The sequence below is a fragment of the Salmo salar genome, chromosome ssa11 (assembly GCF_905237065.1).
Source record: "Salmo salar chromosome ssa11, Ssal_v3.1, whole genome shotgun sequence".
Classification (NCBI taxonomy): domain Eukaryota; kingdom Metazoa; phylum Chordata; class Actinopteri; order Salmoniformes; family Salmonidae; genus Salmo; species Salmo salar.
This window is the reverse complement of record NC_059452.1, coordinates 18,155,763-18,168,661: the sequence shown is the minus strand read 5'-3', so window position 1 is coordinate 18,168,661 and position 12,899 is coordinate 18,155,763. Positions and strand designations below refer to the sequence as shown.

The 12,899-nt window shown below is 43.2% G+C and overlaps 1 protein-coding gene across 1 annotated transcript in view; it reads left to right on the top strand.

The window, feature by feature from the left end:
* Positions 1 to 12,899, top strand: part of LOC106562099 (inositol 1,4,5-triphosphate receptor associated 1) — a 28,512-nt gene that overhangs the window by 12,059 nt on the left and 3,554 nt on the right. The window contains exons 7-22 of the mRNA XM_045689122.1: positions 4,131 to 4,343; positions 6,450 to 6,568; positions 6,790 to 6,851; positions 7,325 to 7,498; positions 8,029 to 8,106; positions 8,225 to 8,271; positions 8,366 to 8,422; positions 8,688 to 9,185; positions 9,423 to 9,501; positions 10,114 to 10,240; positions 10,346 to 10,376; positions 11,154 to 11,294; positions 11,394 to 11,525; positions 12,196 to 12,349; positions 12,448 to 12,497; positions 12,709 to 12,861. Of these exons, the coding sequence (XP_045545078.1) occupies positions 4,131 to 4,343; positions 6,450 to 6,568; positions 6,790 to 6,851; positions 7,325 to 7,498; positions 8,029 to 8,106; positions 8,225 to 8,271; positions 8,366 to 8,422; positions 8,688 to 9,185; positions 9,423 to 9,501; positions 10,114 to 10,240; positions 10,346 to 10,376; positions 11,154 to 11,294; positions 11,394 to 11,525; positions 12,196 to 12,349; positions 12,448 to 12,497; positions 12,709 to 12,861 (2,115 nt within the window). The remainder of the gene's footprint in view (positions 1 to 4,130; positions 4,344 to 6,449; positions 6,569 to 6,789; positions 6,852 to 7,324; positions 7,499 to 8,028; positions 8,107 to 8,224; positions 8,272 to 8,365; positions 8,423 to 8,687; positions 9,186 to 9,422; positions 9,502 to 10,113; positions 10,241 to 10,345; positions 10,377 to 11,153; positions 11,295 to 11,393; positions 11,526 to 12,195; positions 12,350 to 12,447; positions 12,498 to 12,708; positions 12,862 to 12,899) is intronic.

Below are 12,899 nucleotides of genomic sequence, written 5' to 3'. Positions count from 1 at the left end.
ATGCTGATAAACATCACAGGGTGGTGAAAGTGCACGGTGATGAGCTTGATGCTCCTTTCCAATAAATATTGAGGGTCTTATTTATGTGACATGATGATCGATGCTCGGCTGCCATTTGACAAATACAAATAATAACGCTCTTATCCATAATAATCTCATAATGTAGGTAGCCTGCCCGCACTGTATCTGCGAGCTGTTGGTTAAACCACATGTGCCAAGACCAGAGTGGTCACATTTGCTATGTAACACAATAGTTTTTGTGACAAAACCATCAGTAGAGTTGAAAATGCGATGGAAACCCATTTAACTTGTATTTTTCATTCAGTGCATGGGAATTTTATGGCAAAAGTCATTTTTATGTGCACTACATCGTGCACAGCCTTTTATCCGCAAAAAGTCTGTTTGGTGGAAACATCTCTGGTGGAAAATGGGCATATTGTTTTATGCAGATTTTTGATCATTCGCATGAAAATCTGTCGCACATTGGATGGAAACCTAGCTATTGTGATTTGTTTTCAATCAAAATGGTCAAAAAGAAAACAAAAATCAGCTTCTTAGCAAGAGCAATTTCTCAAGCAAGAATTTTGCTAGGATTGTCTGGGAGTTGTCTGAGTTGGGAGGGGAAAACTGAAAACTAGCTGTTATTGGCAGAGGTTTGGAACTCTCTTTCTTATTGGTCTAATATTAACAAATTTACAGCCTAGTGATGTCACCAGGCAGGCCAAAACTCCATCCCACCAAAACAGGCTGAAAGTACAGACAGCCTTTTCAAACAGCTCTTACACTGAAAGAGTATTATTATAATTTTCATAATTTCACAGTATTAGTCCAACCTCTTAGTGTGGAAATATATATCAAAACACAGAAAATCTAGTTTTTGACTACACTGAGCCTTTAACGTACCCCTATACACAGAAGTCTACTTTTAACAATTGCCATTGAAAATGTTACTAAAACACATTTACTAGATGAACAGTGCAGATGCAAAGTTTGGTAACAGAATGACAGTAAAATCTCCATCAGTTTTTTATTTGACCACGTTTTCCAAAAACTCAAAAATAATTCAAAGATGTCTGCAGAAAGAATAGGGTGTTAGCTATGATATGGCACCTTGAGTTTGAAAAAATTTAAACTGAACAAAAATAAAAACGCAACATGCAACAATTTCAAAGATTTTACTGAATTACAGTTCATAAAAGAAAATCAGTCAATTGAAATAAATTCATTAGACTCTAATCCAGTGTTTCCCAACCCTGGCCCTCAACAATACACATTTGTATTGTAACCATGGACAAGCACACCTGATTCAACTTGTCAACTAATCATCAAGCCCTCAGTGAGTTGAATAAGGTGTGTTTGTCAAGGGCTACAACGAAACTGTGTGCTGTTGGGGGTAATGGAGGACCAGGGTTGGGAAACACTGCTCTAATCTATGGATTTAAAATGACTGGGAATACAGATATGTATCTGTCATCACAGATACCTTAAAAAAAAAAGGTAGTGGCGTGGATCAGAAAACCAGTCAGTATCTGGTGTGACCACCATTTGCCTCATGCAGCGCGACACATTTCCTTCGCACAGACTTAATCAGGCTGTTGATTGTGGCCTGTGGAATGTTGTCCCACTCCAATTCAATGGCTGTGTGAAGTTGCTCGATATTGGCGGGAACTTGAACATGCTGTCGTACACATCGATCCAGAGCATGTCAAATATGCTCAATGGGTGACATGTCTGGTGAGTATGCAGGCCATGGAGGAGCTGGGACATTTTCAGCTTCCAAGAATTGTGGTCAGATCCTTGCGACATGGGGCGATGCATTATCATGCTGAAACATGAGGTGATGGCGGCGGATGAATGGCACGACAATGGGCCTCAAGATCTCGTCATGGTATCTCTTTGCATTAAAATTGCCGTCGATAAAATTCAATTATGTTTGTTGCCCGTAGCGTATGCCTGCCCATACAATAACCCCACCGCCACCATGGGGCACTCTGTTCAGCAAACCGCTTGCCCACATGACGCCATACACGTTGTCTGCCATCTGCCCGGTACAGTTGAAACCGGGATTCATCTGTGAAGAGCACACTTCTTCAGTGTGCCAGTGGTCATCGAAGGTGAACATTTGCCCACTGAAGTCGGATACGATCATGGCAACAGCCTGGTGAGGACAACACACAAGCAGATGAACTTCCCTGAGACGGTTTCTGACAGTTTGTGCAGAAATTCTTTGGTTATACAAACCCACAATTTCCTCAGCTGTCTGGGTGGCTGCTCTCAGACAATCCCGCAGGTGAAGAAGCCAGATGTGGATGTCCTGGACTGGCATGTGGTCTGCGGTTGTGAGGCCGATTGGACGTACTACCAAATTCTCTAAAACAACGTTAGAGGTGGCTTATGGTAGAGAAATTAACATGCAATTCTCTAGCAACAGCTCTGGTGGACATTCCTGCAGTCAGCATGCATCCTTTTGCACGCTCCCTCAAAACATGAGACATCTGTGGCATTGTGTTGTGTGACAAAACTGTACATTTATTGTTCCCAGCACAAGGTGCACCTGTGTAATGATCATGCTGTTTAATCAGCTTCTTGATATGACACATCTGTCAGGTGGATGAATTATCTTGGTAAAGGAGAAATGCTCACTAACAGGGATGTAAACACATTTGTGCACAAAATTTGAGAGAAATACCATTTTTGTATGGAACATTTCTGGGATCTTTTATTTCAGCTCAAGAAACATGGGACCAACACTTTACCTGTTACGTTTATATTTTTGTTCAGTATATTTGGTTGGATCAACACCCAGTAATGGATCAACATCCGGTAATAGAATGATGGTAACACTAACACTAATCACATCATGGGTGCTTGATCTGGACTATACAGAAATGCAATTATGAATGTCATTTATATTCATGGTGATACATCCTGAATAGGTACACAAAGGTAGAAAAATGTAATATCCTCCTTTGCATGTTTTGCTATTATTCTACACACTGGCTATTATTGGTCCAGACCGGACCAACTCTGTACCAATCATAGACGTCTATGTTTCACAAGTTTGGACATCGTACAGCACAGTAGAGTAGAATTCAGTATAGTACAGTACAGTACAGTAAAGAAAATACAAATAGAGTAAAGTATAGTTCAGTAGAGCACAGTACATTATAATGTACTCTACTCTACTGTGCTCTACTGTACTTTACTGTGCTGTACTGCAACTGTGGTTTGTGACTACTATGATTTTCCATTGTGGCGAATTCAATTGCAGTCATTATGTTGCAGATTTTTCAATCACTCTGTTACCAATTTGGTAACAGAGTGATGCATTTTAATCACTTAATAATTCTTAAACAACATTTTTATCAGTAGAAACACTATAACCAATTGCTAGGTCTACCTTTACTTGTTATTTCTGTGAAATGTCATTATCCTCCCTCATAAGGGAGAGAAATTAGAAAATATCTTATAGATATGTGGGTTTTTGGTAACATAATGACAAGACACTAGGCAATATTTCTTAAACTTACAGAAGGCAAATCATTTCTCCAAAACTAAATATAAGTATTGATATTACTTAGCAGGGGTCTTTACATCAACATTATTGTGTTTTTGATGTATTTCCGATACCTTTTAAGACTTTTCTGGTAGATGATTTCTAAGACCCCTTTTCCATCTGTTTATCCACAAATCAAAACCTTACTTATGCCACATTTTTAGAATGGAAAATGATTGAAAAATCTATGCCTTCATGTCCCAAAAATATAGACTTAGCTTTCATTTGACATCAAATGTGATATGCTCCTATAAACTTCACATGTTGGTCCTTTAACATGGAGATGACCAGAGTAGTGCAACTGCAATACTATTTACAGACTTTGAATGTATGTCTACAAGGCCCTTTCCTTATGATATCATAGGTTTTGTCTTCCAACATCAACGTTCAAACAGACAGAGCCACCACCAGTTGGCACACCCATTCATAGGCAAATGTTCTATAGACTTATCCTATTTGAGGAAGCGTCATGCTTCTTTGTGGTTTCCCTGATAGTTAAAAGCTATCAGAGGCTGTGTATTCTCACTTGTTCCTGTGTGACTTCCTGCTTGCATGCATATCATTCTGGTTCCAGGAAGGAGGGGGCCACGAGTTGTACTGCTTTCCCTGGGTTCAGACTGAACAGCAGTTAGAGGAATCCCCTACCCAACCCATTCCAGCTGAGAGCCCCTTTTTTTTCCCCCTGACACGACCCCGTGCCCCACAGCCCCCCGTTATGCCCGTCCTCCCTGAAGAAGAGGAGGATTCCCCTGAGGAGCTCGATAGTTCCTCCAGCTCACCCAGCACAGTGAGTACCTATGCATTACATTAAACCTTCACTCTAAAGCTGTGGTATGTTGCACTCAGAGCTATACATAGCACTAGCTCATTAATACTGAACCTAGAACCTAAGGTTCAGTATTGGCAAGCTATACAGATTTGCAATGAATATGTGAGCAACAATAGCATATGAGCAATATGAGCATTAGGCTTAACTCATATCTATGCTCATAGTGTTGCTCACATATTCATTGCTAATACATGTTAGTGTGTTATGGATGTGTGTATCTTTAGTAACAATGATTCCCTGCTTTTCACCCACTTCTATTTTTGACTCAGGAACAAAGCTTTGCTCAGCAGTGAAAATATGTCATTAATCCCAGCAAAATCATGAGCGGGATGTTCTTTCCTCTTCTCTCCAGATCACAAACTTTTTTTCAGTGCTTCTTATTACCCTGTTTGTTGTGTTGATGAGATAATTTGCGCTGCACTAGTGGTCAAGACAGGTTAGCACAGTGTGTATGGACCACTCCAGATCTAGGCTCTACTCTGAAGACTGAACTGTCTCTCGTTGTTTTATTCTGTCACCTGTTCAGATCCTGTGTGACTCCCCACCCTAATGTTTATTTAGTTGAGTAGACTTGCACAGAGCAGTGGATAGATTGGATGTTTTATGAGTCTCTGAATGTGGCTTTGCCTAGGCCAGTACGTCTCCCAGAAAACATGCCATTGAAACTCTTTGAGACAAAAAGTCGAGGTTTTCTGAAAGCTGCCTGTGTACAGTCAGGAGCTATACACAGCTGTTTGGTTTACACTGTAGCGACACAACAGATTTGTGTTGAGCGGATGGCTGTCTCACCAGAACCACTGAGTTACTCCTCCTAGGAGTACACTGTCATCCGTTCCAGTCAGTCATAAACACGGCCTAGATAAGACTTCACTGAGGAATGCAATGAGCCTCTGTAATCTAACCTGGGGGTATGGCAACCGTATAAAATGATCCTCCTTTATTAAACAATAGCCCTGGCCTTTCAGCAGTTTTAGTCTGTTATAGGGATATAATTTATTAGCATTCTCTTCCAGGTCAAAGGTCTCAGTGAAGTATCATTTAATGCCTCCCTGTTTATTTGCATACTTTTCTCTCAGGATAGAACTAGATACTAGGATATAAATAAAACATTTACGAGGTATATAAGCCTGACCTTTAATGTTGGAAATATACTTAACATGGTTGACTTAGTTACAGATCACATGGTTCAAGTAAGTGTTCATTCTGTCCTTCCACTCTCCTGGGATACTGAGGTCCAGTGAGTTCTGGATGTGTTTAGTCCAGAGGGACGTTGTCTAGAGTTTCTGATGTTCAGGCTGTTGACATTGTGCTGCTGAGCTAAAAATGCTGCTGCTGGAAACCAGGGACCACCTGCTAGTCAACAGAGCTAAGTGCCTCACCGAAATACCCACCGATAACAGAGGACCACAAGTTTATTTATTTTTTCCCTTAAAAGTGCTTTGAAATGGTTGTGCCTTGAAGTTGAAGTGTCTTTTTCCCCTGCTGATTCCACCATGTTCCCCATACAGTCCCAGCCATGGTGAACATCAGGGAGGGTCTAGAGAGATATTAAGGTGTATGTTTGGCTCTGTCTTCACATTAATATCAACATTACAAGTTTACGAAAACAGCAAGTCTCCAGTTTGGGGAACCAAGTCACCAAACATCTCTGTGAAAGTGTGTACACAAGATTTTATAGATGTGTACATAAGCAGGAAGGTTAAAGGGTAGAGCATGAGAACGTGTTGATGCCTTTGCAGTGACACAAGCCATTTGGTGACATGTTTACTCAAATGTCTCTGTAATCTTTGTTTTCCATGCTTTTCTGTTTCGAATGATTTAAATGAAAATGTCCCCCAATTTACGTCATTGCAGTAACAATATCCATATCTATGAATTTGCCTTCTATTTGAGAGACAATATTAGATTGTCTATGGCAGGATCCCATTTCTGTTATCCAGGTCCCTCAAAAGTCCACTCAAAACCTTTTTCATGCAGTCTAGTTCTGGTCTTGCTGCATAACTAAAGTTATACCTCTCCTAACTTATTTTAAACCTTTTGTTTCTCACATATTTTTCCATCTAGTATACACCAGTTGAAAGTAGAGCAGTTACCGTGGCGATGCCTGCTCCCACCATTGTCTTCCCAAAGCAAGCGACCGTGACCGTGGTTCAAGCAGACGGTCGTCCTCTGGAACAGACCAGGTACATGTGTTATTTCATCCTGACAACAGGACTGTTCATGTCAAGAAGGATTGAGAGCAATCCACCTCTTGAAAAATGTGCCACTTTAACCAAGCCAGCATCGAGATATTTCTAGAAAAGAAAATCCATCCTTCTTCAAGTGTTTAGAGTAGCTAAATGTAAATAAAGACTGCGTCGTAAGAACACAGCGTCTGTTAATTTGAAACGTTTCTCTTTCCCAGACCACACAGTCCCAGACCTCGCTTGTCCCGAAACGTCCCGGGAGGACCCATCACTACAGTCGGTGGGTACAGTCAAATACTTAAAGGCTAAATATAGCCTCATGTTAACAAAACTTACATAAGTCCATTATTCAAAAAGTTCCATTCTGATTTTTTTCTTCATAACATTGTATGGCTAATTTAATTCCAACTATTGAAATGTATCAGTTTGGTCATCAGTGTCTGACAACATAGAGAACTGGAGCTCTTTGTCCTTAGAAAAGCAGAGCCAAAGCTCTCAGCCCCGGGATGCTTCTGCTTTGATTAGTATTGATGTTGGCTTGTTGCTCTGTGCTGAGCTCAGAGAGAATACTATTGGTTGTTGCCATTTGTCTCTTATTGTCTCTGTTTGTGTTTTAATTACAACTCTGGTGTGTGTGTGTGTGTGTGTGTGTGTGTGTGTGTGTGTGTGTGTGTGTGTGTGTGTGTGTGTGTGTGTGTGTGTGTGTGTGTGTGTGTGTGTGTGTGTGTGTGTGTGTGTGTGTGTCCTTCTCAGACAGTACAGGCAATGTGATAGACCTGGTGAAAGACCATCTTCCTGAGCTGCAGCTCTCGGAGGAGGACCGTCAGAAGAACCTGGTGCTACTGCAGGAGGCCAAGAAAGTCAGCGACCGCTTCCTGAGCCGCAGGGGCCGAAAGTCCACCTGCAGCCTCTCTGAATCCCCCACAGGTGAGAGACACTCACTGGTTTACAAACTGGTATACAAGTGAAACAGGGAAATATAAAAGTACTTTACGGTAAGTCTTACTGTACAGTATACAGTATGTAAGTATTAAGCTATTCAGTTTAAGAACACTATTTACACAGAAGAGATTTAATCAGCTGGTGGAGTGCAGATTTGGTTTAACAATATTTTGACTCTTAACACTGGTTATGAAATACAATGAGCAGCCAACAAACCCTCAGGTCTGCTAGCTGAATTGCGTAAGTGAGTCATTGTAATTGCTGTATGTTTCTATCTTGACTTCCGGAGTTATCTGAACATCACGTACGTGCCCTCATGCCTTCGTCTTGCAGCATTCTGAATGCACGCCAGATAAGTCCAGTCTTCCCTCACGTAACAGACTACAGTAGCAGATATCAAATGTCCCAATAACTATAGTTTTTATGTTGCGCTGTTATCTGGAATGCGATGCTGATGCAGTATACTGTACTTTCATTGTCCAAACATAAAACACATGTGTATGTTTTATCCACAGGTCTTTCTCCTAACCACACACCATCCTCCTCACCTGTACCGTCCAGAAGCAGCTCTCTTATCACAGCCCCTCAAATAGGTACGTCCATCTTTCTGTCAGTTAGAGAATATTCACTCTCTTTGCTGGAGAGCATGAAAAGCCCTGCATAAAAATACATTCAATTATACATCTTTTTTTGTTAACCTTTTTCTTTCAGATGTAGCCACAGAGGTGACCTATGCCCCCTCGTCGCCTGTCAGCCTGGTAAGACCAATTGGAATTCTATTTTTCTGATGCACTCAGTAGTGGTGTTTTAACAGTATGTTGATGTGTGTTGTTTTGTGTTCCTCTCTGGCAGCGATTGGAGGTTCTGTCTGCGAGGGAGCAGGCTGATACCAGTACACCGGAGCATGAGGTAGCACAGCACTCTCACCACCACTCTCATTCTCAAGTGGCACCCTGGAACAGTTAGTCATACATGAAAATGCAATACGTAGTTAGTAAAACCCTCATGAGTTTACACTGCAGAATACCTATGCTCATAGCTATGTTGGATACAATAATTCATTTACGGTAGAAAATTGTAAATGTTGACATTCTTGCGCCCCCTCTCCAAGAAAATCCAATTTGTTTCTCCTGAATTGACAGTGTTTAAAGAATTGTGATGTTGCTGTTTTTAGAGCACCAGGAGGTTGGTGGACTGGAAGCCCAATGAGAAGCGTAAGGTGTCCTCAGGCACCCTGGCTCCCCGCTACTCTGTTCCCCCACCCCCCAGGGAGCCCAGTGGGGGCCAGAAGGAGAACTTTGACCCCCGGGTAACAGCTAAGAATTGCCCAGCACCAGTACTAGTCAATAAGCCAGAGGAGGGTCTGGTTCGAGCCCCCAACCAGGCCCCTGCTACTGGGGTGGCCAAGCCTGTCCCTCGGCCCCCCACTCAGCAGGCCCCCTGCACGGCAGAGATCAAGACCATCGGGGCCTTTCCTCCCCTCATGAGAGCTGTGTCCTGGGACACTGTTGGAACTCTCAACGCCAGAAATGGGGCACCAAGTCTCCCCTCTACAAACGAGGAAACCTTCTCCTTTCAAGACAAGACCCGGGATGCCCTGCTCAAGTCCTCTGGGTACAAGGACTTCCCTGTACAGCCTGTCAATGTGCAGAAACTGTCCAAAATAAGAGAGGTACAATGGGAGCCTTTTAACTACTGGGGCTCATCCCTTGAGTTTCACCTGATAGCATTAATGTGACATTTATTGCATGTTTTGGGAATTTAAGAGCCTTTTGGCAAATGCTAAAATCATGAGAGAGAATGTTTTGTTCTTGTAATATTTTGGTCTCGTAAACATCTTTGTACGACACAGTTATTACAACATGAAAGCTCTTAAAAATCTAAATTTGCACTGTTCTTCTGTATACAGGAGCACAAGCTGATGCGGAACCAAAGCATTGTGGGGTCAAAGTTGGCAGACTTGAGTGAAACAGCTGAACAGGAAAGAGGTACTGTGTTACCCCGTGTCTGGCCTGAAGAGGACACAGTGCTGTGTGTAGTGCTGTGTAACAGACCATTGGAGAGGACACAGTGCTGTGTGTAGTGCTGTGTAACAGACCATTGGAGAGGACACAGTGCTGTGTGTAGTGCTGTGTAACAGACCATTGGAGTGGACAGTAGACTTTTATCTAGTGAGGGGGAAAGGAGTTAAGGCTCCCAGCAATGTCACAGGATGCTAGTCCTTACTGACCCCGAGAGATTTTCCTTAGAACTGAGGGCATGTTCTGTTCTAAGTTTGGCACAGAGCTGCAATTTATTGGCAACCTGAAATGTTATTTTAAGTTTGCACCAGCAGATGGTGTGAGTGAGAGAACCCGGTCAGCTAACATGAGAGAACCCGGTCAGCTAATATTGGTTTGCCAAAACATTGAAAAGACATCAGTGAAATAGTTTGTGATCTAAGAATATTGCAGTACAATGTTGTTCAGAAGTAGGTCGATTATCAAAATAGTAATCTGATTATTTAAATAAATTAGGTTTTCCCTTAGAGACCAGATAGCCACGTTGTCACTATCTAATGGTCTTCGTGTGTGTGTGTGTGTGTCTGTGTGTGTGGCCAGGTCCCTCTCTTCTGCCCACTGCAGGGTCTCCTACTGATGAGGAGGCTAAAGAGAAGTCAGATGCCATGCCCAACATCTCAGACATCATGCTGAGGAAACTCAAACTGCACAGGGGGCTACCAGGCTGGTGGGTATCACAGTATTTAGACTGACATGGAATGACCTTTTACCATATATTTTGGTCTTTCTACTTACATACTGAACCTATATTTCCTCTTTGATTCTATTGCAGTGCACCTCCACTCACCGAAAAAGAAGTTGAGGTGAGTATCTCCTCTGAAAAGGGTATTATACAGTAGTAACCAGTTTTATAGTGCATGTTCTCCCTCTGTCTGTGGCCTCATGAATGTAAAGTACAGGAAGCCCCTAGTCTCTACCAATGATTGAGACTAATGGGAGCCTCAATTTCCTGACTCTAAGGAGAAAATGCAAACATGGCTGTGTTGTTTGACTGCAGAGCACTTGGACTAGGCTTTAGCCCCGCCTGCCCAGACGCCTGTCCCTCCCAGGGGGATACATGTTGTGCACTAGGACAGTCGAGGTCACTGATTACCTCTCAACACTTGCCTCAGTACTCTGGGACAATGTTTGGAATGCTGCAGCAGAGACCCTTCGATCATGACAGCATGGCACCAGGAGTTCATCTGTCAGCATCGCTGCATGTTATAGGCTCATCTCAGGCCTGGTAGCAAGCAGCACTGTCAACATACTGGCTAGTTGCTGGGTAGCCAGCTGATGTAGTTCTATATGGCAGCTGGGTAGCCAGCTGGTGTAGTTGTGCTTTACATTACCACATACTGTACATTGCTATCATAACAGTTATGTTATGTTAACATGTTATCAAGGATCTTCAGTGTCACATGTGTTTATTCAGTCCCATACCGTATTCATGTTTTCTTGGGCAGCACATTAATTGACCTGCCCCCTCTGATCTACTTTGTGTGGTGGTCCAGTGAGTGTCTCAGTCCTTAATAATGGAATCTAATGTGTCCCTGGTGACCCTTTCATGAACATTAAACACAGTCATATCCTCCCCACAGAACGCGTTTGTTCAACTGTCGCTGGCGTTCCGGAATGACAACTACACTCTGGAGACACGGCTGAAACAGGCGGAGCGGGAGCGGACCCTGACCGAGGAAAACACGGAGAAGGAACTAGAAGAATTCAAAGGCTCTCTGAAGGTCAGCATTTAGTAGGCCATGATAATACAGGATATGAAATTAGTTGTGATTCACTTTCATTTATCAAGGCCCTTTGTTTTGTTGCTGTTGCCTCCTCAGTGCACGGCACCACAGTGGAGTAACATGGAGCAGCGGGAGTCCTACCAGTGCCTCATAGAGACAGTAGCAGTACTGCACCGTCTGGCCACCAGGCTCTCCAGCAGAGCTGAGATGGTTGGAGCAGTCAGACAGGTACTGGAACGCAGGCATAGGATAGGATAGGATGGGCCATCCACAGGGTACACTAATGATTCGAGGAAACCCCTGAATGAGAGAAGAAAACATTGAGTGAAAGTGAAAAAACTTTTCCATGCTCCACTGTCATGAGAAAAAGACTTTCAGGGGCATGGGTATGTTTTTAGTTTTTTTCAAATAAGATATGTTTGTGAAAGATTTAGTCTGTTATGCTTTCCCTCAGGTCACACCAAAGCCAACTCCAATAAATGACTAGGGAAGGACTCAGGGGTATGTCCTTTGTGATTTATAGACTAACAACACATTGCTGCTGTTCGAGACCTGACCCCAGACCTGACATGATGATGGCTTTCCACAGTGTTGGAGTCCCTCTCAAAATGATATTCTCTCTCTCTCTCTGCTGTGGCTGTATGGTTAACTCTCCTGCCCATAGACAGTAATGACCCTGCTGTTGCTGCACTCTTAGAACAAAAGGTGCTATCTAGAACCTAAAAGGGTTCTTTGTCTGTCCCTATAGGAGAACCCTTTAAAGAACCCTTTTAGGTTCCAGGTAGAACCCTTTTGTGTTCCAAGTAAAACCCTTTCCACAGAGGGTTCTACATGGAACCCAAAAGGGTTCTCCTATGGGGACAGCCGAAGAACCCTTTTGGAACCCTGTGTGTGACAGGAGAAACGTATGAACAAGGCCACAGAGGTGATGATGCAGTACGTGGAGAATCTGAAGAGGACCTATGAGAAGGACCACGCTGAGCTGATGGAGTTCAAGAAGCTGGCCAACCAGAACTCCAGTCGCTGCTATGGAGGATCCATAGACACTGGAGGTACACCTGCACAAAGCCTTTATCTCCAGTGCATGAAGGGCGAGTTGTTGCAAAATGTTGATTGACTTAAACTGTGTTCTCCTGTGTTCTTTGGTTAGATGATGGAGTCCCACGGCCATCCAGATCCATGTCCCTGACCCTGGGAAAGGTTGGTGCTGTAGTGTTGAACAGAGTGTTTCCACTGGGTTTGTTGTTGACAGTATGCACTGGATTTGACTGGTTACATCAGGGTGACAGTTCTCAATGTGATAGACCATATATCTTTAAGGATAATCCCCCCCCAACTGAACTCTCCCTCTCTTTTCTTCTCCCCTCTTTCTCTCACCCTCTCTCTCTCCTTTCCAATTGTTCCTTATCAGGCTTTGCCCAGACGGAGGGTCAGTGTTGCGGTGGTCCCCAAATTTAACCTCCTGAACATCCCTGGTCAGACCCCGGTCATGGCAGGACCCGGCCCCAGCGTTGCCATGGGACCCAGCCCCCAACCCACCATGGGCCAAGCACTTCCTGTCCTGGTATGTTTTCTACCCAATCACAGCCTTCTCAGCCTGTC